The sequence below is a fragment of the Dryobates pubescens genome, chromosome 16, assembly GCF_014839835.1.
Source record: "Dryobates pubescens isolate bDryPub1 chromosome 16, bDryPub1.pri, whole genome shotgun sequence".
Taxonomy (NCBI): domain Eukaryota; kingdom Metazoa; phylum Chordata; class Aves; order Piciformes; family Picidae; genus Dryobates; species Dryobates pubescens.
Window position 1 is genome coordinate 10,683,303 of NC_071627.1, and position 25,072 is coordinate 10,708,374.

General features: G+C 41.0%; 1 protein-coding gene across 1 annotated transcript in view; it reads right to left on the bottom strand.

The window, feature by feature from the left end:
* The window catches only part of SLIT3 (slit guidance ligand 3), a 508,252-nt gene that overhangs the window by 44,966 nt on the left and 438,214 nt on the right, over positions 1 to 25,072 (bottom strand). The window contains exons 27-28 of the mRNA XM_054168241.1: positions 18,329 to 18,426; positions 10,880 to 11,019 (exon numbers count right to left, since the gene is read on the bottom strand). Of these exons, the coding sequence (XP_054024216.1) occupies positions 10,880 to 11,019; positions 18,329 to 18,426 (238 nt within the window). The remainder of the gene's footprint in view (positions 1 to 10,879; positions 11,020 to 18,328; positions 18,427 to 25,072) is intronic.

The following is a 25,072-nucleotide window of genomic DNA, read 5'->3' on the forward strand; positions in this document are numbered from 1 at the left end:
ATTTTATTCACTCAGACAATATCTGGGCCAAAGAATTTGCCCTCAGACCTGAGAGTGCAATACTCATTGGCTGCTTTAATGTCAGTATCAGAGGAAAAATCTGATCCTTTTTATTTTTTTTTTTGGGAGTGACACAGGGCTGCTTCTCTGTGCAGCAATTAAAGGTCTAGTCCAAATTCCTCACTGGATAGCTATGTGAACCTAAAAAAACCCTGGACATTAATCTTAGCCCAACTTCAGCAGCACTGATTGTCTTTGTGGAAGATATTTGATCATGCTAAAACAACAGAAGCCTTCAGAGTAATGCTGACCCAGTTGCAGAAAACAATCCAACCTCCACATTTTCCGGTCTCCTATGTATTCTCAAATTAGAACTCTAATTGGGTGCACAGAGGTTCTTGAAGTGCTTATATAAAAGACAGGATGACAACAAAATTTCTAATCAGTTAATTTTTTTTAACCTTTAACCACAGCCAAACAAATAAATCAACATGCAATGCACCCCAACAAAGAACGGGTTAAGATTATGTCAGATTCACAAGAGGAAAAATACTTATGCCAACAGACTTCACGTTTCATAGCAGCTGGAGGTATTGAGCCAGTGATGTTCTGTGGTCTGAAGGACATGAAGATGGTACCTTCATTATAAAGGCAGGCACATCCTCAGCTACCTGGGCACTGCATTTCAAACTTCTTAAGACAGATGAAGGAAGCAATCTGATCTGCCACAAAAAAATCCAACTTCCAGATCAAACCCAAGTTCTACTGACAGGTGGAATACCAACAGGTGGATGCCCCGTTGCTGTTCTGTCTCATTCATTAAAAAACCCTCCAAAACAAACACTCTGGCTCACCCTTAACAACAAAAAAAAAAGTGCAAAAAAAAAGTGCCCAAACCTTCACCAGCACTGCTTATTGCTTAAAAACAAATCAACCAACCAAAACAAAACAACAAAACCCACACAAAACAAATAAACAAACAAATGAAAAAAACCCCAAAAACCCAACACAGCAAACTTTTTTTTTTTTGCTTTGGGCAACATTTTCCTGGTCGTATTTTTTCAGCAAAATCATGAATTTCATGGGGCTTTCCACATTCACTTTTCACAGGGCTCACTGCTTATGAAGAGCTGCCAAGAAACATGCTAAGGCTTTTCTGTAGCCTTCACAGGTCTCAGAACGAAGCCAAAACAACAGAGCAGTAAAGATGACTTTTACACAGTTTAATAATCATTCTTCTCTTTTCCCTTCTGTACTATCATGAGAGCTATTTATTTCATGTCACATTAGACTTTTAAAACCCAGATCCAAGTTACATTATTTCTCCTTAATCAGTAAAAGATAGATTAGATGCAGTAATAGTATTTTACTTATTCATCTGTAAGTAAAACTGAAGTTCTGAAAAAAGCAATCTAGACCACCAATTTGCAGCCTATGAGTTTGATGATTTTCCTTTTGTTTGATACATCAATTAGGGGACAACTTTGTGCTCTCATTCAGAGTATTTGTTGAATAATTGATAAACCAACATAGAATAGAATACAATAGACCACGTTGGAAGAGACCTTCAAGATCATTGCATCCAACCTATTATCCAACCCACCTAACCAACTAAACCATGCAACCAAGCACCCTATCAAGCCTCCTCCTAAACACCTCCAATGATGGTGACTCCACCACCTCCTTGGGCAGCCCATTCCAATGGGCAATCACGCTCTCTGTGTAGAATTTCTTCCTAACTTCCACCCTAAACCTCCCCTGGTGCAGCTTGAGACTGTGTCCTCTTGTTCTGGTGCCGGTTGCCTGGGAGAAGAGACCAACCTCTGCCTGTCCACAACCTCCCTTTAGGTAGTTGTAGAGAGCAATAAGGTCTCCCCTGAGCCTCTTCTTCTCCAGGCTAAGCAACCCCAGCTCCCTCAGTCTCTCCTCATAGGGCTTGTGTTCCAAACCCCTCACCAGCTTTGTTGCCCTTCTCTGGACATGTTCCAGCAAGTCAAAATCCTTCATAAACGGAGGGGCCCAGAACTGGACACAGTACTCAAGGTGTGGCCTAACCAGCGCTGTGTACAGGGGCAGAAAATATGCTCATCCTTAATGGGACAGAATCATGGAATGGTTTGGGTTGGAAAGGACCTCCAAAGGTCACGTGGTTCAATCCCCCTGCAGTGAGCAGGGACATCCTCCACTAGATCAGATTGCCCAGAGCCCTGTTGAGCCTGACCTTGAATATCTCCAAGGATGTGGCCTCAACTATCTCTCTGGGTGACTTGTTCCAGCGTTGTATTACTCTCATGCGAAAGAACTTGTTCCTAGCATCCAACCTAAATCTACTCTTCTCTAATCTAAACCCACTGCCCCTCAACCTATCACTACAGGCCTGCAGCTTTTGTAGAGCCTGGAAAACTAAAAGCAAAAAAGCTGTCAAGAATTTCACAATACTACTTGAGAAAAGGAAAGTGCTTACAGTGAAGAAAGGATGAAGGAAGCCTGGCCTTTATCCACAGAGCAAATTTTTACAGGCTGCACAGGGAGAAGGGTATATTTGTGTGGTTAAATAGTATGTTGCAATTTTCTGAACTCTGCCAGGTAAGTCAGAATGGAATTCTTCTCGACTGCTAAAAAAAAAATACTGCACTGTTTTTCTCATAAGAGATTACTCATTTTGCATCTAATAACTTGTATCGGAAGAAATGGGGCTTGTATTTTGTTTTTCCCATCTCTCCTTTCAGTTATTAAAAAGAAGTCACTGCCAATTGGAAATTTCAGAAAACAGAACCTAAAAACAGTTGGGTGGAACAGACATAGGATGTTCCTCCAAGATAATAATTCAGTTAGGAATGTTGTTGATGTTTGATTAAAAAGATCTGAGGCTTATCTTGGAAAATAAAAAAAAAATATGCTTTTTTTTTTTTACTTCCAAACTGTTTCAACTTGCAATGAATAAAGGAGAAACTCTGGAACTCCATCAGCAGCAAATGCACTCTACTGCCATATTAGATACCAAACCATAAAAGAAATTACTGTAGCAGAATGCTCTTCCTGCCTTATTAATGAAGTTTGCTCTTGCTTGATGAACACTGCCTACAGTAAGCAAATAACTAAAAGTCACTTTATGCTTTTTATTCTGTGTTAATGCTTTAAAAACTCTTATCTGAGTTTTCATGTCTCATATTTTGGCCTCATATTAAACGGGAACCGGAAGTTAGACTCCACACTGAGACTCCCAAAGTGGATTGTTTTTTCTGAATTAAAGATGTCAAGCAAAGGGGGAATGTACTAAACAACAAAATCTGGAGAAGAGAAGTGATGATCCTTTGACTGCTTCTGATCCTTGAAGGAGTATGTTCCAGTTCTACATGCTGCCAAAGCATGGAAAAAAACCAATCACACTCAACATCACAAATGCCACAAGAACGCAGTATGTAAAACATTAACTAAAGCGGACAATTTCCAGGGCTCTTACAAGGTGGTGATTTGCATATAGCATTATCCATAAGAACCACTGCGTCTGGAATGGATCCCAGTTTTGCCAGACCTCCTACACTTTTGAGCTGTATTACTTCATATGGATGTTGTCCAACTATGTGATTTGTCTGGAACCTATTAGGGACCAGTTCAGCTGTCCACACAAACCAGTGTGTCCAGTCACATCCGAGATGCCATACATTTCCTGAGACGTCCTTTCAGGGCTGGCAGATAGGTCACGCTGCAGACTAATGCTGGTCTGAATGGGAGGATGAGGAATGGGGGTTGTGGTTTGTTCATAACATTCTGCCATTCCTTTCTCTTCATGCTAATCCTCTGCTCCAGTGTGGGGTCCTTCCCATGAGATACAGTCCTTCATGAACTTCTTCATTGTTGGTCTTTCCCACAGGCTACAGTTCTTCAAGAATGGCTCCAGTGTGGGTCCCACTACAGTCTTTGAACCAACAGAGGTCTCTGAAGAACATTTGATATGTTGATATGATTGATATGATTTCCTTATTTCCTACTGGCAGATCTAACATGGCCATCCTTGAGATGTTGGAGTGCTGAATACACTGTCCATAGGTGGCATCTGCTCCTCCCAGCTTTATTAACTGTGCAGTATGCACTACCTGCCAGTAAGGAGGTAAGTATTTGGCTTGTGGTTGGTTTCTAATCTTCTGATGTGCAGACTGGATTTAATGAATCATATTTGAGGATGATACTCACTTCACCCACTGTTGAAGGCAGTAGTAGCTGAGATTACATTTTCTTAGAGATATACACTATGCTCCCGATGAACAAAGAGAAATTCTCTAGAATACCTGATTCCTTAAACATGAGACACCACATTTACAGATGGGAAGGAGTTCTGGAGCTGAGAGCTCCGCCATAACAGAACACCCATACTGAGACTAAAGACAGGCTGCAGAGCTGCCAGTTACAGTCCTGTTTCCTTCTTCAGTCCCAGTACAATGAGTTAAAAGAATCCAATCTGAAAGCAATGACATGTGGTTCTCTTAATAAAACAGGACTGGTGGGCTTAAACTCTTCAGCAAAGATACAAACTTCCAGTTCTTCCAGAACTTCTCATTCATAGTTATACAAGAGGGAAATGTGGGCTTTTTATGTTTTGCACAGAAAGCAAATATACTTCACATCTGCCAAGCAACTAGACCAGTGAACCTTCCATGTAAGGCAGAACTCCTTCAAATAAAAGGAAGAAGCTACATCAAATTTTGACCACAATTTTCTGTTTGTCTCAAAGAAATTATGGCTAGAGTTCCAAAGTTTTAAAAAAGGCTGATAGTAGAGTACTTGCTTAAGCCTTCAGGGTTTATGAGGCAGGCCAGATCTTTGTGGAACCACAAGGCTGAACTGCATTACCTAAAAACTTCCTATATCAAACACATAGTTGAAAATATGTGGGGAATAAAGTGGTCAGAAAAAAGCCCTGTAATGCAGTGAGCCACTTCAGCTTCATTCAGCTGTCACTGGTGCCTGTCTCAGGGATTGCTGCAATTCAGCCCCACAATGGTTAGCGATAGGAAATGGGCTGAAGAACTCCAGCAAAGAGTGTCAGCCACAAGTCACCACACAACTTCTTTCTTCCAGAGTTGTTTGGCTTGACTAAGTGCTCAGCTTTAGCCATGCAACATTACCACGATCAGATATGCCAGAAAGAGGGACCATAATCACTAGCAGTGAATAGTGTTCTGTCTAAAAGTAGCACAACTGCAAAAATCTCAGATACCATCTACCACAGAAGACCACAAGGTCCCCTAAGGTAAAATAGATCTTAGCCTTCTCTTCCAAACACATAAACCCAGAAATAGTTTCTAGGCATTTTTTTAAGAGTTTTTTTTTTTTTTTCCTGTGGTACAAACTGCTTCCAGCTTTTTCCCAGGGTAACAAACTATTTTAAAACACTTGTTCCCCACTCTCCCCACCATGGGATGCCATGTATTTTAGAAAAGACCTATTTTCAGTAGTAGAACCCACTAATTACATATTTTTTTTTTTAGGTTTCAGAACAACAAGATGTATCTTATTTGCTGAGGCTTTTTAGGATCCTTAGCAAAAGCTGAAATATTTCCTGGTTTATTTTCTTGTGTGTAAGCACTACATATTCCTGCTTGTTGGCTAAAATCAAACAGGCAGAAGGAAGGAAAAGTCACAGCAAACAAAACAAAACAATTAACTAGCACATAAAGCTAGTACATAGCACACCTAAAGTACATAGCACATGTTTAGTACAGCCCATTTGGTTAGACTTACAGAATGCCAGGTTGGAAGGGACCCCAAGGATCATCTGGTCCAAGTTCTCTAGGTAACAGTCCAGTTACCTAGAGAAATGAGCTGGCCCAGCACCCTGTCAAACTGAGTCTTAAAACTGTCCAGTGGAGGGCAATCCACTGCTTCCTTTGGGAGATAATTCCAATCTCTAGCTGCTCTCATGGGGAAACATTTTCTTCTGGAGTCCAATTGGAATCTCCCCAGGATTAACTTGTACCCATCACCCCTTGGGTCCTTTTGGTACATTGGGACATGCCTTCAAGTGAAAGTGCAGAGGATAGTGAGACTGTGGAGAAGATCTCTTTTGGAAGTATGAAATTCTGTATTTGAATCTAGAACTGTAAGTAAACCAGTGATGAATCCCAAGGTGTATGACAGTAGTGAATGAAAAAAGGAATGGAAGGGGAAAATTGTATGTATTTTGTTCTACATTTCTAAACCATAAAGCTAGAGAGATAGCTGGAAACAGATCACGTTGAAGATAAAAATCAGGAAAATACAAAAAAGGAAAAGAACCAGGGTGACTGATCTAATTCATACCATCCTCTTTCAATGTTCCTATATGTTTCTTTTCAACAAGTTGGAAAGTCTACAGAACTGTGAGGTTCTGTAATCCAACCAGGTTGTAAAGCAGTCCACAGACTGCTCAGGCTTTAGAGCTTGCTGGACTTTGATACATGACTATCCTGGAGAAGTACATGCTTATAATTTAGCTTCAGGATTAAAATAACCAACTTGGGAGAGTCAAGACATCAATTGACAATCAGGACTGTGCTACACAGCATAGGTATTAGTTTGGTTATGTAAACACAGGCAATAAACTATGAAAATACTGACTTTTCCAAACATATTGATTCTGTGATTCTGTGACTTCAAGAAGGGTGAGGAAACCTAGTAGTGCAGACAAGGGTACTATGAAGTTTTGTCTTCTTCAATTTGTTTACCTGTTTCATAGAATCCACTTGTATTTGCACGTTGTTTTCATATATTAGATTCATAGAATGCTTTGGGTTGCAAAGGACCTTAAAGATCATCTACTTCAAATCCCTTTAGCATTGGCAGGGACACCTTACACTACACCAGGTTGCTCAAGGCCTTGAACACCTCCAGGGATGAGGGTTTTAAAGTTATTAGATGGAAAAGAATGAGAAAGGAGGTTATTGTGTGAGTGTGGGTTGCTTTTTGGTGGTTTTTTGTTGTTTTGGTGCGGTGTTTTTGGTTTTGTTTGGGTTTTTTTTTTTTGTTTTGTTTGGTTTTGTTTTTTTTAATGCAAGTGCAATGGGACTGGAGTGTGGGACAGCAGTCACTTTAACTGGCCATTTCTCATCTACTTTGAGTGAGAGAAAAGACTGTCAAAGAATTTTAAAGGAAAACACTGCAAAAAGTTACTAATTGGAGAAAGATCTTTGGCCTCCATTATTCCAACCAATGAATCCAAAATTTATGCATTATTTTGGATATTGTTTCCTAAAAAGGCTACAACATGTAAAACTAGACAGACAGAAGATAAAGCAGGCAAAGACTAAGGTATGGAAGAAACCCAAACCCTGGATACTGCAACTCTCTCAATAGTCAACATTTCCAACACATGCACTTTTAATTTGCATTTCATTTTGGAACACAAGATTTACTACCACGATTTAACTGTTAGTCAACTGAACCAAGGGGAAATCCTAAATATTTCTTACAGAACAACACATGTACATGCTATTAGATCTGCTTCCACCCTATATTCAGACAATTCTTTATTTTATAACACACATTTATTTCAGATGTTCAGTGTTTCCTGGAATACCACTGCAGTCTTACCAGTATTATGGCATCCAAGACCACAAGAGTGATGAGGAATTCAGACTACCTACTTCGTAGTACACCAGAGCCTGGCTGCCTCTAGAGTTGAAAAAAGAAGGAATCTGCAGTAGCTGAGATGGGCATCTACATCCAACAGCCTGCATGGTATTCAGAACCTCACAGATTATCACATATTATCTAGTCTCATCTCCATTGTAACGTAGATTACTCTTGAATTAACTTGTGCTTCAACTGCAGCATCTGCTGAGAAGTCCAGTTTGTATTTGGAACCAACAACTCTTGGATACTTACACTGATAAAAATACATAGTCTGGATTTCTTCAGCCACAAAGCCCAGCCAATGAACCTTACGAATAAATTTCTATTCTCCATAAAAAGTGTTTGTGAAAATGCAATTAACAACAAAAAGCTCCCAACACAATCCCACAAACAAACAAACAAAAAACAATCAAAAAATGCTTACTCTGCCTGCTTCTTCATGACTTGCCTATGGGCTTCCATGGCATTTCCTTTGCTATTCTTTCAATGAATCAGTTTCAGATGATGTCCAGTTCCTTGTGTTTCAATTCAGTTCTTAGAGGACCCTCAAAACCATGGCTTAGATTTGCTTGGCTTGTCTGCAACTTTTGTTTGGCTGATGACTCTAATTCTTCCAGCCATTTTATGTTGTTCCCTATTTTTCTGCTGAGAGCTGGGTGTACCTCTGAGGGATATTTCAGTCCAGGCAGCTGCACTACAGTGAGTTCTTCCAGGTGACTGATCAGGTTTGAGGAATGATCCCACTCCAAAATGGAGGTAAAAAGCAGGTTAAAGCACTTTGTTCACCACAGCTCACTAACTGCTTCCTTTTTTTTAAGCAACATGAACTATTGTAACCCTTCAGACTTCATGAGGCAGCAATGTGCCCTTGTGACCAAGAAGGCCAATGGCATCCTGGGAGGTATTAGAAAGTGTGCAGTGAGTAGGTCGAGAGAAGTTCTTCTCCCCTTCTACTCTGCCCTGATGAGGCCACATCTGGAATATTGTGTCTAGTTCTGGGCCCCTCAGTTCAAGAAGGACCTCAGGGAACTGCTTCAAAGAGTCCAGTGCAGAGCCACAAAGATGATGAAGGCAGTGGAACATCTCCCTTATGAGGAAAGGCTTAGGGACCTATGTCTCTCTAACTTGGAGAAGAGGACACTGAGGGGTGACCTCATTCATGTTTATAAAGATGTAAAAGGTGAGTGTGGGAAGGATGGAGCCAAGACCTCAGTGATGTCCAACGACAGAACGAGGGGCAGTGGGTGCAAGATGGAGCACAGGAGGTTCCATATGAAAAGAAGGAGTAACTTTTTCACTGTGAGGATGCCAGAGCCCTGGAACAGGCTGCCCAGAGAGGCTGTGGAGTGTCCTCTGGAGACATTCAAAACCCACTTGGATGCATTCCTATGTAACCTACTCTACACAATCCTGCTCTTGCAGGGGGTTGGACTCAATGATCCTTCAAGGTCCTTTTCAACCCCTAACATTCTGTGATTCTATTTTAAGCAGCACGTCTAGTTTTGCAGTCCTTTTCACTCATGATTCATATTATATTTTCCAGAAGTACTTCCTGCTCTTCTTCAAAAATTCAGTTTGTTGCAACCGTAGGTACAGCTATTGCCTGCGCAGTGATAGCAAGTGCTCACTGAGTGCTATATACAATTGTGTGTACCCACACTGCAAGACTGGGGTCTAGTGTTTGACAAAGTCCTGCTCATAAGCAAGAGTACAACACAGACAACGGTCAGGGTTAAAAAATAAAATAAAAGGGCAAACAGCTGGAAGTTGATTTAAAATACTTCAAAACTGATTCTGAAGTATCATATGAATTCTCTGGCCCCTAACCAGACTGCCATTTGAGAAGAAATCCCAATCTAGTTCTTTCCTTCTTTTGTGTATGTGAAAAAAACCCAAAATAGTCTGCAATATGCCTGTGGAAAGGAACAGACATTTGCATATATTCTGAGTTCAGCTCCTTACTAGATATGTTTGCTTTCTTGGCTGGGCAAATATGTTTCCTCTTGTAAATGTAAAGACTCTGCCTCTCTATACGGAGTAGTGTTTGAAACCACCCAAGAACAGCTCCCATAAATAGTGCACAAGTAAGCACAATGGGCTCAACATCCTCTAAGCATAAACTCTTTACTCTGCTAAGCTGAAGTTTTTCTGTGTTTGGCAGAAAGATCATTTTAGAACTGCAATAAATGTACATTAAAGTCATAGGGCTTTTTTTCTGAGCTAAAGATTTACATGGGCCTCCTTTGTATCAGCCACAGAAGTATTTTAAGAGTTTGGAAATTCTAGAAAGCTTTCCTCCTGCCTTACTCAGCCACTCAAGCTTGATCCTCATTAAATCCCCTGACATGTAATATATTCCAGTGTACAAGAAGCCCTTCATTACTTCCCCATGCCTAGAAGGTAATAAACCCATTTCAAAGGATAGAAGTAGGAACTATTGCAGGTGTTTCCTTACCACTCCATGCTGAGCCAGGAAGGCTATGCTAACACAGCTTGAATGAGTCAATGGTATGTTCCAGTAACGATTTGAGAGACAGCATTTTTAGCTTCCAGTTAAGAGGGTTTCTGCTCTTGCAGAAGGAATTTATCTGAAATGCAGGATGGGTGCTGGAGATACTAATTCCATTTGTAACTCAGTTACTAACTTCTGTCACCATGGACTTAGCAGGTGACTGCACATCTGCTGAGCTGGGCTAACTGCCATGGGTGCACACTGGAGGCTACAACTGAGCCTACAGTTTCTTACACAGCCTTTGTTTCTCCACTTGTGAAATGGAGATAATGAATTTAAAGCACACACTGTCAGGCTCATTTTATTTAATAAATGCAAACCTCTGAGATCTCAGGTGAAAGCTATGCCCCAAAAGCTGTTTTCATACTATTTTTATTTTCCAAGATTCAGAACAGATGTATGTCAGACTCAGCTTAGTACTGGGAATATTTCTGAAATACATTTATAAAATGTGTGTGCAGATGTACAGACAGATTTCTCTGTCACCTTAGACTTCACTGTATTTTAATGCATTTTAGAATGAGGCATCAGCATTTTGACTCAGAAAAGTGGCCATGCCTGTGAGCAGGTGTACTGCAGTATTGACAGAACTAACATCTTTCCAGTAAGACATCCAGGCTGCTTTGAAATGGAACTAGATTCTTGGTTAATTATATGCTCATAGACAAAGTAAACATGAATTTGGACTCTTCCCTTCAAGCACTGAAGGGAGTCTTCATAGATCCCTCATTTTATTTGGTTGTGACCCTTTCTTACCTGTGTAGTTAGGAGGGCAGAGACAGACGTAGTTGTTGATCCCATCCACACATGTAGAGTTATTCTCGCAGTCATTATCTTCACAGTCGTCTGCATTTATTTCACACCTCTCCCCCTCATACCCAAGGAGACAAGAACAGCTTTGGAGAAAGAGGAGAATTCATAAAGTTAGCATAGATCTGAAGAGGCAGGAGGTTTGGGTATAAAACTGAAATTAAAACATATAAAAGTGAGTTGCTGGAACCAAATTCACTATACTGTGAAGCATGGAGCACTTTAACCCTATGTGCTTGGTGAAGGATGCAGTCTGATGGTTCATGAGGTCATGTAATTATTTACATGAGACATAAAAGCATCATCAGGAGACAGCCTCTGTCATACTTCCCTTTGCTTGCTTTGTTGATAACCCTAGGCTGAACTGAAGGAAGCAGCTCCAGGGCAGGAGGGTATGTACTCCTCACAATATTCAAATCCTTGGCTTGTTTGTCAGTGACTTTTGAGAACATGGGTACTTGCCTACTGAGGTCTGCACAATCATAGGGCAACTTGGCACCTTTTAGAGACCTCAGTCTCTTTAAAGAACAACAGCTTGAACTGACTTTACAGACATGAAGATTTTCTTCTCATTACCACTTCATCACTTGTCCAAAGAAGAAATGTTTGGGAATGATTAGTTTTACAAGTGCAGTAAGGTTTCAGCACTTCTGCAGCTTCTCTGACATCTCTTTGTAGAAGAGCTGATGATGCCTAGATAATTCAACTAAAACACAAACATGTAATTGCAGAGCCAGGAATGGTTCTGTCAGGTTGTGGACACTACTGAAGAATAACTGCACAAAGTATTTTATCTCACATGACTGTGATGCCTGGTCCCAAGAAAGGAGGGTAAGAAATTAAGTGCTGGAAGAATTACTTTAATTTTTTTTCAATCTCCATTTCCTCTCTAGCTCTAATGTTATGGTTGCTAAGAGAACCTTTATATTTTAAAGCAGTTACAAGTGATGAAGAGGTGCAGGCCAGTTTCCTGAAACAGTCCAAAAACATGCGCTAAGTGCTCCAGTCATTTTAGCAGCTTCTAAGAAGCCAGAAGAGATATTTGTAGTGCCAGTACTGCTGTTCACTAGTCACAGAGTGTGTGTGGAAGGGCTGTTTTGAGCCTTGGTCCAAACTACACATTCACTCAGCTGTTCATTTCCTTTCCCATCGAAGTTCTGGTGTCAGAAAAGGAACTGAACCAATGTAAAGCACTAATGATTGATGAGGATGAAAACCAGAAAGCTCCAGAGCCATCACACTAATTGCCATTCACTGCTTTCTGAAAACAACAGAATTTTCAGTGCAGTGGTAGCTTCAGGGTACTTAGTTTTGGCACAGACGGGCAAAATGGATTTGGGGGGTGGTGGTGTTATCCTGCTTTATGTAGATGTCATGGGGTTGAGGTGGGGAATATCCTGTAGAAGTAGGAGGTCTTCAAAAGCTGTGAAGGAAACTGCAGCACTTGGGGGGTGGTTACTCTCTGCACAACATTTGCTTCTCTTCCTTCTGCATGTCACAGGATGATCAGAGTGGGGGCCCCCAAAGGGAGGGATGGCACAGAGCTCTCCATGCACCTTCACTAGGTCCTAAGTTGGACCCTGAGGATAAGGTTAGATTCTTCATCCCATGTGCAACCTCAGAAACTAAGGGAATAGCAAAGAGGAAGAAAAAAAGAGTAGGGAATGGGTCTTGTGCCACCACAACAGTAAGATCTTCTAGATGGGTACAGAGCAGCCATATAGGTCACATGCTATCAGTCATCTTCACGGAGTTCTGCAGGAACCATTCCCAGGTCATGGGAGTTAGAAAACCTTCACCATGAATAACCAAAACCAAATTGCTCAAATAAATCCAATTTTGGCATAATAAATCAATAAGAAATATTTTCTTTTCTTGTCTCAAGCTCATTATTGCCAATAAAATACGTCCTCTTTCTGACCCTGCAATGATCCAGAGGATCAAAGGAGGCAGATAAGAGAGAAGAGCTGGCACACCATCTTTTGTGGCAGTGTGAGTGTCAGGGAGGGGGTTAAAGACATCTAATTAAACACAGTGATACATTCATCATGTCTTTCTTTTCGATTACAAAACCCCATTTTCAGAGGTTTATAAATCTGCCACAAAAGTATGCTCTAGGCTGCAACTTGGCACCCAAGGTCTCAGTTTGAGTGCACAACTTTTTCTCTCCATTTAAAGAAATGCAACAAGAGTGGCTTTGTGATGGCTATTTTTATGTGAATATAACACCATTTTCCTTCCACAAAAGGATTGGGACAGCTTGGATGTGTGCAATTAAAACTGACATTATTAAATACTATCACAGCAATGGCTCAACTCAGAAGAGTTACCATTAGTAACAATACATATGGGATTGTTAACATACAATTGCTCAGTATTAGGGCACATTCCACGCTGAAGGAAATGTCAGCATAATTGATGACATTTGGCTACTAGTCCCCGAGTATTATAAGGAGTCTTTACATTATTGCTTACGTAGGATTTGTTATTTTGATTTGCATGCACATGTGCCAAATATGAAGACTGAAATTAAAAGATAAAACATGCAGTTTGGGACCTGGACTGAACCGTATGTTGAAAGAGTTGTAGTTTGGGACTGTTTGTATGTATTTTCCCAGGGAAAAAAAAAGCTTAGAAGAAAAATGAAGTTTGCAAAGTGACTGGAAGGTCATCAAACTTGGGTTCCAGCTGACCGAGAGAGAAAATTAATTCCAGAGACAATGCTGAAAACTTTGTACTGACTAAACAGTGAAGTGGTGTGAGACAGCATTTCATCTGGACCTCACAAACAATAGAGACATGCAGGAAAGAACCATTTTCTAAGACACTGTGATCATACAAAGGTCCAAATTCCTTATTCCTCCAGCTTAGGGATTTTCTGTTAGCATTGTGTTTCCCTAAAAATCAAGAACTTAATCATCTCCCAAACCCAGAACTTAATGACTGTATTTTTGGGTAAACTTCAGGAACTGAAGTATACTGACAATTTTGTGAATTTACTATATGCAGATTTCCAGCCCCCCCCCAAACTCTGATGAATGGTTTATAGAATCACAGAATTTTAGGGGTTGGAAGTGACCTCAAAAGATCATCTAGTTCAACCTCTCTGCCAGAGCAGGATCACCTAAAGTAGGTTACACAGGAATGCATCCAGGTGGGTTTTGAATGTCTCTAGAGAACAAGACTCCACAGCCTCTCTGGGCAGCCTGCTCCAGGGCTCTGGCACTCTCACAGTGAAAAGGTTTTTCCTTATGTTCCTGTGGAACCTCCTGTGCTTCAGCTTGCACTCATTGCCCCTTGTCCTATCACTGGACATCACTGAGAAGAGTCTGGCTCCATTCTCCCCACACTCACCTTTCACATCTTTATAAACATGAATGAGGCCACCACTCAGTGTCCTCTTCTCCAAGTTAGAGAGACCCAGGTCCCTAAGCCTTTCCTCATAAGGCAGATGTTCCACTGCCTTCATCATCTCTGTGGCTCTGCACTGGACTCTTTGAAGCAGTTCCCTGAGGTCCTTCTTGAACTGAGGGGCCCAGAACTGGACACAACATTCCAGATGCAGCTTCACCAGGGAAGTTTAGCATTGGTTTATTAAAACAGCCATACATACAACGTATCACGTTTCAAAACCCCCAAATTTTAAAGAGAGATAGTAAACTCTTGCAAGAATATTATAGTTTCTTGGTAAAGGAGCTTTTTACATCTACATCCCAATGGAGTAGCCTGTAAATCTGGAAGTGCAATGTTTTTCCTTCAGCTAGGCAGTATTAACGCTAGGGAGTTAATCAGTTGCAGAATTGCACATTTATGAGGGAACTTAAGGTTTTTGGAAATGCTAAAGAAAACCCTCTGGAAAATGGAGGGGGGGTTATGTGGAGGAAAGTTAAAATAATCCAGAGACTTTGTTTCCCAGCACCCTAGGTTATCGAAGATCAGCTGCTTGCCTGCAGCTAGCTGAAGCAGAGATGACAGCTCTGCCTCCTTTGTCAAAGTCTCACTTGCAGGCATGCTAAATGACCAGGACAAGTCACATGTCTGATTGGTCATCTTTTTTTTCTTTTTTCCAGTCTAAATAAGCAGCTTTTTTGGCAACTTTTTGTGAAAGAAGACATGGATTAGATTGGATGAGATTCAAAGGGAGGGAGAGCTTCAAGCTTCTAATCCCCTGAGCAACACAGTGCCCCTGAACTACTCTTTAACACAGAAGTTGTCCCTACCTGAAAAAAATAAAAAAAGTGAAAATTACTCAGAATTGAAAAAGTGCAAGAATAAAAGATGCCAAGAAGGACTGAAGAACTTCAGCTGAACCTTTGCCCTTCAGCTGCCCACCAGGGCCTGCTATCACAACAAATCTGAGTATCTCAATCCCCTGCTGCCATGGGCCCTTGTGGGTACCAGGCACAGCGGGTGAGTCAGGCTGGAATCTCAGTCATAACTATGAATTTCCTGTCTTTGCCTGGGGAACATCACCACCTTAGCATTATTTAAAAGGTAATTTTCTTGTCTAAGGCTACAGAAACTTGAGAGTTAAACTGCTTGGCATTTCATAGGGAAAGAGCTTTGGCTTAAGTTTCCTTTTTATAAGAGTAAAGATTTGACAAGTTTGGCAGCAGAGCTTGTGTATGAATGTATTTCCCCGGGGAAGAGAATATACAGAAGATATAATTTCTTTTACAGGCCACACAACAGAAAAATCCAAGGAGGCCTCTCATGAAAATGTTTTTGACATCCGCTTCCTCACAGCATATAATCTAAGGCAATGTTTTCCCATCCTGATGAACACAATTCATATGCACATAACTCTGACTGCTGCCATCCACTGGAGAGATTTCCCACCAAAAATCTCGATTCAACCAACCAAATTCAATCTCAAAATGCTTCTTTATCTTCCCTGCCACTGCCTGTTCTATCCCCACACCACATTTCTCTATGACATGCTGAAGCTCCACTCTCCTCTCCTCCAGGGCAGCTGGGGCTACGGACTGACTGAATTAAATATATGGAGAGAAAACAGACCAATGTATAAGCTGAACATTCAATTTTATGAAGCAAGATTTTGATGAGATATGGCTTTATATGTCTTTTATTAGACCAACTGAAACTATATAAATAACTATAAAACCAGAAACCACCCTTAAAAACTCTCAAATGTTGTTAAGCAACAAAACCACCCCTGCAGTTTTATAATGGATCTCAGAAATGACACTCATTTGGAACTGAAGCAAAGCCTCTAAAATTGTAAAATTCTTCACAAGAAAAAATCAGAAGTAGCTTTCATTTCAGACCATTCAAAGCTTTTTACTTTCTACCAGAGTACAAAACAAAAATGCTAAAGAGTGAGCTGATTGAAAATACAAGCTGAAGCCTTCTATTCCAGTGTAATGGGTATTATAAAATGTTTTACTGGCACATTTTTAGTAGCAGCTAGATTTTTGAAAAACGAGCTCTGAGTGACAGAAAATAGATATTCTAATATGGTACAATTCTGCTTTAGTACAGGCTAGAAAAAGCTGCCTAAACATGAGGGTGACCAGAAGGGAACCTCAACCGAAGACACCCAGACCTTTATTTCTCCCGAGCAGAAACTGAACTTTAACTCTAAAAATTGCTGGGCGTGCTAAAATCTGAATCAGGATGAGATATGTCATATCAGAGTAGTGGTTGCACTAACACCTGGGTGGGGGTCTGTCAAGCAGCATGACCTGCATGTGCTATGATGTGCAGAGCCTCATCATTGTCTCCTGTCACCAAGCACCAGTATGAACCTACAGATGCATCTCCACCCAGGAGATGCACTCTTCTGCTCTGCTCAGAGCACTCCCACAGGTACTCAAGATGAGCTCTGAACTGCTCTTCATGGAGACACGGCCATGCACAGACACAGGGGGAAGCTTTGGGGGATGTCTCCCATTTTCTGCTTCCCCATTCATCCCACTCCCAGGGCAAAATAGAAGCTCTTCTGTGTCTGATTCCCATTTGAGGGATTTGTGAAGTCAAAAAGAAGCCACAATGCTTTTATGGAAATGTGAAAGGCATGCTACCATTGGGGAGGAAATAGGAAGTGGGGGTGCTGACCCCTCACTGCACCTAAAGTCCAGCCAATCACCAAAACTTTCACCTGGCCCCTTCTAGTTTGAAAAAAAGTAAATTCCTATTTTCTGACATAAGATAATGTGGGTTTGCTGACTTGGTTAACAAACAGTTAACCTCAGTTGGCACAGTCGTAATCACAGCTGAAACCAAACTGGAATCACACTGAAGAAATGTACTGGTTTGACTCCCTGCTTATATCATTTATAAACCTTGTAATGCTGTGTCTCCCTCCAGCTGTTACTGGTAGGAAGCTATATATAGGAGAAGACAAAGCAGCAGTCTTGGTAATGTATAAAAAGCTTTTAGGAGTGAGACTTTCATACATGCAATTCAAACAACAGCATGGGGTACTTTTGGACATATTTTGTGCAAGAAATAGACTAAATGCTGAAGAGCAAATCTATGAACACAGCAGCAACTTCTTTCTAAAAAGGAATCACAGAATCACTACGGTGGATAAAACCTTTAAAATCATCAAATCCAACCATTACCTAACTCTACCAGGAACACTACTACACCATACTCTTGAGCACCAGATGTTTTAAATACATCCAGAGATGGCCATTCAAACACTTCCCTGGGCAGCCTGTTCCAGTCTTTGATAACCTTTTTGGGTGTAGATTTTTTTCTTAATGTCCAACCTAAACCTTCCCTGGTGCAGTTTAGTACCATTTTCTAATAGCATTAATGACAACTAGTGGCCAAAGCCTTGAATGTGTAGTTTCTTAGCTGTAAAGCAGTACCTGTAGCAGCACAAATTTCCCAGTTATGTCAGGAAAATATCTGGACTTATCCTGGAGCATCCCCACCTATGCTACGTCTTTCTTATATGGGGAAATGAAAACCTGTAATGTCCAGGTGCAAGGGCTACCCTCTTGCAGACACAATGCTCAAGATATGATAATCTCTCTCTGTTTTTGAAGTGTTTCTTTAAAGTCTGTTTGTCTACAAAATTCTTCAGCATGAAAATATTTTGCAACACATGCTTACTTTACAGATACAGAACAGGGGGTATATGTGAGTTTGAAATGCCTCAAGGCAAATTAGCATACAGATAACAACGCAGATCAGGGAGATTGCTCAAAATAGCTCTTATGAGTATATTTCATTATGAGAAATAAGAAGGCCTATTTGAGAGGAAACAATGTTTCAGCAGTGAAACCAGAGTAATTCTTTTTTATGGCAAATCAAAGTGTCACATGCAACAGCATTTATAAAGTAGCTGTTCTAGCTCATTAATGAAAAGCAGAAAGATATTTAATTTTATCATCTCATTTTAAATGAACTTTGTGTTACTACCTGAATCCATCTTTATTTGCCTCGGTGAGGTGGCAGGTCCCTCCATTCTGACATGGATTTTGAATGCAAGAATTAATGGGCACACTGCAGTCTCGACCCTATTTGGGAAAATTCAAAAGAAACAAGGTTAGTAAGACTCAGATCATCTGCATCAATGTCTCCTGCACCCTCACCATGTGTGTGGCATCATTTACAGGAAGTCTGAGGTTGTCAGACTCATCACTTTGCCTAAACTGTGTCCACTTCTGGTGTCCTCATCATAAGGACACAGAGCTGTTGGAGTTCAGAGGAGGACCACAAAGATGAACCAAGGGCTGGAACACCTCTGCTGTAAGGATAGGCTGTGGGAGCTGGGGTTCTGCAGCCTAAAGAAGAGAAAACTCCAGGGGGACCTTAAAGTTGCCTTCCAGTACCTGAAGGGATCCTACAGGAAGGCTGAAGAGGGACTATTCATAAGGGTATCTAGAGACAGAGGACAAGGGTGAATGGTTTTAAGCTGAGGGAGAGAGGTTTAGACTGGATCTTAGAATGAAGTTCTTCAGTACAAGGGTGGTGGGACTCTGGAATAGGTTGCCCAAGGAAACTGGATGCCTCCTCCCTAGGGGTGTTCAAGGCCGGGTTAGATGAGACCTTGAGCAGCTGAGTCTACTTGAGAGGTGTCCCTGTCCATGGTGGGGAGGTTGGAGTAGATCATCTCTGGTGTCCTTCCAACTTAAGCCATTTTATGATGCAAAAGTCAGATATTCCTCACTTATGTGAGAGTCTGAGCAGGGCAACTGCTCTGACCAATGGCACTGGTGGGTATCTTGGTGTCATTTCAGTTTCAAGACGTTAGTTAGCTGTTTCATTTGATTAAATGAAACAACTAGTTTCATCATTACTCTAAACACTTAAATATCTAAGATTAGTTTATGAAGAAAAGAATTACTCATGGCCATAGGTAAGCTGAAGGCCATGCACAGTCAGCGCAAGACCCACAGTCACCAAGCATACAGTTATACACCACAACACCAAACCATGCTCATTACTGTCTGTTAGCCAAACTTAAAAGGGAAAAATCATTTTTATCCTGGGAGTTGAGTTTGAATTCCTGTGCAGAACACACTGAATCCTGTTTGAGATAGCATCTTTGCATCAGTTCCCTTTCAAGACTGCCCTAAAATATACATTGGTTCCAACTGAATTTCACTAGCTTGAACAACCTGAGCTGCTACCAACTGACTTTTTATTTGCTCTTCAAGACACAGACATATTTCTCTGATCACTACAGTCTGCTGATTAGAACAAGGTATTTGTAAATCTGGCAAACACATCAAAAAGTTTGGTCTTGCTTTTCAGTTATGCACACAGTAGGGTGGAATAAAGACACCTTAAAGCGTCAGTACTCAGGGGATCTGTGCAATCATAAGAAGGAGATCACTCTATTCTTCCCACCAAAGATCCTATTAGCAGTGGCCCTCTGCCAGCTCATCTACTGGAAAGCTGATACATGACTGCAATCAAGATGAGAAAAATATGTCAGGAGATACATTAATTCAGTCAAGACTGCTGTTTGACTTTTTTTTGCCTTGGTTTAAAACTCATTATTTACATTGTACTTCAGAGGAATAACAATGGCAATTGTGAGTTTCTAAACAAAGAGGGCAGGTGCCAGCTTGTGACAGTGGTTTGTAACAGCTCTAATTTCCATGCATTAGCACTGAACACCACCCTGCCACTGCCAACTTTTCCTTGCTGACAACACTCATCAGAAGTCACAGAACCACGGAATCAACAAGGTTGGAGGAGACCTCAAAGATCATCAAGTCCAACCTGTCACCACAGATCCCAAGACTAAACCATGGCACCAAGTGCCACGTCCAGTCCCTTCTTGAACACCTCCAGGGATGGTGACTCCACCACCTCCCTGGGCAGCACATTCCAATGATGAATGACTCTCTCAGTGAAAAACTTTCTCCTCACCTCGAGCCTAAACTTGCCCTGGCACAGCTTGAGACTGTGTCCTCTTGTTCTGGTGTTGGTTGCTTCAGAGAAGAGACCAACTACCCTTCAGGTAGTTGTAGACAGCAAGAAGGTCTCCCCTGAGCCTACTCTTTTCTAGGCTAAACAGTCGTTCCTTTCTCCGATGAATTTGCAACAGCTTCCAACCCTTTTCAGACCTTACATACATGTTGGGATGCACTGGAGCAGGAGATGCTCTAATAAGTTCTGTAGTCTAATTTCACTTTTTTATGATGATGGCCATATTGTCAAAATGAAGCACCGTGTTGCTGCAGCCATATACTGCGCATGAGAGCATCAACTGTTAGGTGTTTTCCACCTAGCTTTGAGACTATGGTTCTCTCAAGATACACTACTGCGGTAGAATTAAGAAGCCTAGTGCTGTACTTAGCAGATACCTGACAGTGACTTGCTTGCCTCAGAATGAATACAGCATTTGTGCAAATAGAAGGAAACAGTGACATGCTTTTCCTTGGTCAAATCAGAAGAGAAACATTTCAAAGGAACGACAGCAAGTACTGTCCAACCTGATGCCTCTCCGTGAGTTCACTCCCCCAACACAGCAGTGCAGGCAGCATGAGAAGACCTCACCGAAGACCTGGCAGAGAGGGTTTCTGCTTCATCTCTGCTACCTTTGCCAAACAGCCTGTTCTTCTCCATTTGAAATCCCAAGCCCTCTGTCTCAGGGAAGAATTGGGAAAGCACTGAGGGAAGCTCATGCAGGTTTTATTTTGGCACCATGTGGTCCACAGCACTTCACGGACATGAGCCATGCAGTATCAACACTAATCTGCTGCCACCCTTCAGCAGCATTGCCCATGCACTGCCCATCTGTGTCCTGAATCCCGTGTGCTTACCAGGTCATCTAGGGAAGCTGGAAGATGCCATTTTTAATATTTTTAAGACCACAAATGCTCTTCCCACATCTCTGAAGAATGGACAGTTTTATAGACACTTCACTAACACCAGTTAATTGTTTCATATGAAGTCTTCATCCCTGTATCATTAAAATATCAAACCCTTTGCAGCTAAGCATAGCAAGAAGTAGAAACCTGTTTTTCATAAGGTTCGTGTCACAGCTGAACATTGCGCAAAATGGTCCCATGGCTTCCACTGTAATTACTCAGATTATTTTGAAAGTTCTTGTAAAAATTTAATGAAGACAAATGTTAAAATGAGAGGAAGGCATTTCCAGTCTCTCATTGGCAAATGAAATTTCTCATGACTGAGACTCATTTCTGTACTGAAGGTGGCTGAAGTATTGGCTTCTTGGGGCCTAGAGCACCATAGAAACTGATTAGTATGTGCTGCTGAATCAGACTTAATTACAGCACTAAGTTACTATTTGGCTTTAGGAAAATGAGAGTCTGTCTGACTCAGTTTACTCATTGTACTAAATGGGCAAACAGCACTTAATCCTTCTCTGAGGATTATCTTCTCTGAGTTGACTTTATCACTAGCACAAGAGCCCACAAAACAAGTACAATTTCTCTAACACAGAAGACTATGAGACCCAAAGAATTCTGAAGGAGAGAGGCTGCAGATAATATTGGTACTAATAAATCTACAGCAAAGCAAGGCTATTTTATTTCTATATCAGATTGTCCCTACCCAGAAGAGCTGAAAGACATTCTAGAAACATCTTTCAAATGAATAATACAATTCTCTAGTCTCAATTTACAGTAAGGCTGTTCTTACTGAAAAATGGAATTGCTGTCAAGCACCACTAAAATTAATTTATTTGTGAGCTGGGAAAAACTCCTTGAATTGCATTCCCTGGAAATAACTATTGTTACAAAGGAGAATATTGTATATTTGCTTCAAGACTAAAGAGCCTTTTAATAGCATCGGAATCAGAAAAAGAGGTGCAGACTTTGTTTCAAGGACAGGCAAGAATATATGACTGTCTCAGCAATTCACAGAAAGAGAATGAAGGTCCCTCTGTGTGCAATATTTTATCTCTAGAGCTTTTTTTTTCAGGCTCCAAGAAATTTTTCTCTGTTCTGATAGGAAAGCATCAGTTCCCAAACAGTTTTATATAATTTAATTCATTTTCCATAGAGAGGAAAGGATTAGGCTCTGAAACATAACATTTCTGCGAACTAATCAGAAGACATACATGTTCAAGATACATGTTAAATCTGAAGTACCTCAGAAGGTCAAGAATTTATCCAGGCTGCTCCACCTCCAAATTTCAGTGAATGAGAACAGAATCTATCCACCACACTTAGAAAGTGTCAGTTCTTCATTTCATACTCAACAGTAATTAACCATCTTGGGCATTAGTGTACATACAAGCTGTTCCTCAGTCCTGCTGTGCCAAATTTTAGCCTTTACAAGTATACAGTACTGGAAGACACTACATCATCATTAGTAAAACAATCAAGAACAAGTAGCAAAACCTCATTAGGACGTCAGCAAGAAGAACACAGGATAATACAATGAAAAAGTGCTCATTTGATCTGAAAGTGTTTCAACCACTGCAAGGTTTGGGGTTTTTTTTGTTTGTTTTGCTTTGAAAATGAAGTTTCACAGATTAGCATTGTCTATGGAGGCTGGAAGCTTCACTCAAGGTCTCATGGCAGAGATCTGACCTCTGTCCATTTTAATATGATCCTTCACCTGTTTCTAACAGCAGATAAGAGGTGGCAGCAGGGAGCTTGCCACATGCACAAAGTAGAAACCTCCTGGTGTATGAAACTGTCACTGCTAGGTGCAGTAGAAACATGATCCAGTCAGTGACAGAGACACCTACAGAGAAGGAGAAGTGAGTAGGAAGACCTCTTTCCAGCTAATCAAAGCCTTATTCAATGACTACAGGGGTTTAAAGCATGTTGGAAAAATGAGCTATACAAAAGAAATACCAAAGTTTATTCAAGTTGTTAGCAATCTACAATGTGTTCATAATAAACTGTATTTAGATGGTAGATGTAGGGAACAGATGGCAGCGTTCATGTGTTTACTAAAAATACTAGACAAAGACAAATAGAGTTGATAGAGACTTTAAATTAAGAACTAGGAAATTTTCATAAACAACTTAATTATCAAGCTCTAAGCACAGCTAAAGCTTTTAGAAAAATCAGACAAAATTACCAGCTACAAAGATACTGTGTGCAAACCTAGTCCTTCACATTCCTAGTAGGGGAAGTAACACAACCACATCCAGGTCTCAGGCTTGAAGGAAAAGTCACAGAAAGACAAATTGAGAAGTTCACTTTGTGAGTTGATTCTTCCCCTGTACTCTGCACTTCTGAGACCCCACCTTGAATACTGTGTCCACTTCTGATGTACCTATCATAAGGACACAGAGCTGCTGGAGTGAGTCCAGAGGAGGATCACAAAGATGATCCAAGTGCTGGAACACCTCTAGCATGAGGATAGGCTGAGGGAACTGCAATTGTTCAACCTAGAGAACAGAAGACTCTGTGGTGACCTTAGAGCTGCCTTCCAATGCCTGAAGGGATCTGACAGGAAGGCTGGAGAGGGACTTTTCATAAGGGTGTCTAGAGACAGAGGAAAAGGGGGAATGGTTTTAAGCTGAGGGAGAGTAGGTTTGGACTGGATTTTAGGAAGTTCTTCAGTACGAGGGTGGTCAGACTTTGGAATAGATTGCCCTGGGAGGTTGTGGATGGCCCCTCTCTGGGGGTGTTCAAGGCCAGGCTGGATGAGGTCTTGAGCAGCCAAGTCTAGTTAAGAGGCATCTCTGTCCATGGCAGGGAGGTTGGAGTAGATGATCTCTAAGGTGCCTTCCAAACTAAGCCATTCTAGGATTCTGCAACATCTCTACACAGTAGTCTGAAACTCTCCAGTAGGTCCAGGTGATACTGTTTCCTTGTTTATGCTCTTTCTGGCCATGGACATAATGGCTAAGCCTCAATCTGGACAAGATATAGATGACACTCACTGGCAAGGTCAGACAACTACAAGAGCTGGCAGGGTGTAAGTTAGATCCATCTGCTTAGGCACATATACAAATTATTTGGCAAGGCAGAGATAATATCACAGCAATTTTGGATCAGATTGCTTTTAGATTGCCAGGTGGAAGTTGGAAGATTTGGATCATCTGTTGTTCACGAAAAAGCTGTGACTCTTCCTGCTGAACACAGACCTTGCTACACGCCTTTGATGCCTCTAGGTTAGAGTACTCACTGTGTTGATGAATTAACTCTTTCTCTTTAGTCATCTGTCCCAATGGGGTAATAAATGTGCCTACAGAAGATTGCTGTTGACACACCAATTAATTTAATGTGAAAAAGTAATTAATTTTATCAATTCTTAGTTGTGTAAAAATGTTTAAAATTAATATGAATTTACCCAGACAATTCTGATATATATTTTTTAGTGTTGAGTATTCTGGTTTAGACAGCTGTACTTACACTGACACCATACAATAAGAAAGATGCTCACAAGCGTCATGAGAAATGTTTGCTAAATGGCACAGAAGCTAGATTATGAAAAGAACAAAACCATGGATATTGGGTGTGTTGCTGCCCCCTCAATTTGGCTGATTTACCTCCCTCTGAAAACTTTCAGTATGTCTGAAGTAAAACCACAGATAACAGCCACTGATACCCCACCATCTTCAGCACTGTATAGTTATCTTCTGTGCCAGTCTAGCTTCATCTGGCACTTGATTAAACAATAATTGGACATGGCAGCAGCACTTCTTAGTGACTTTCTTGTCCTTGTTAATAAATCACAATTGTCAATTCATAGCAAATTAGGCGAACTCTGCTCTCTTAA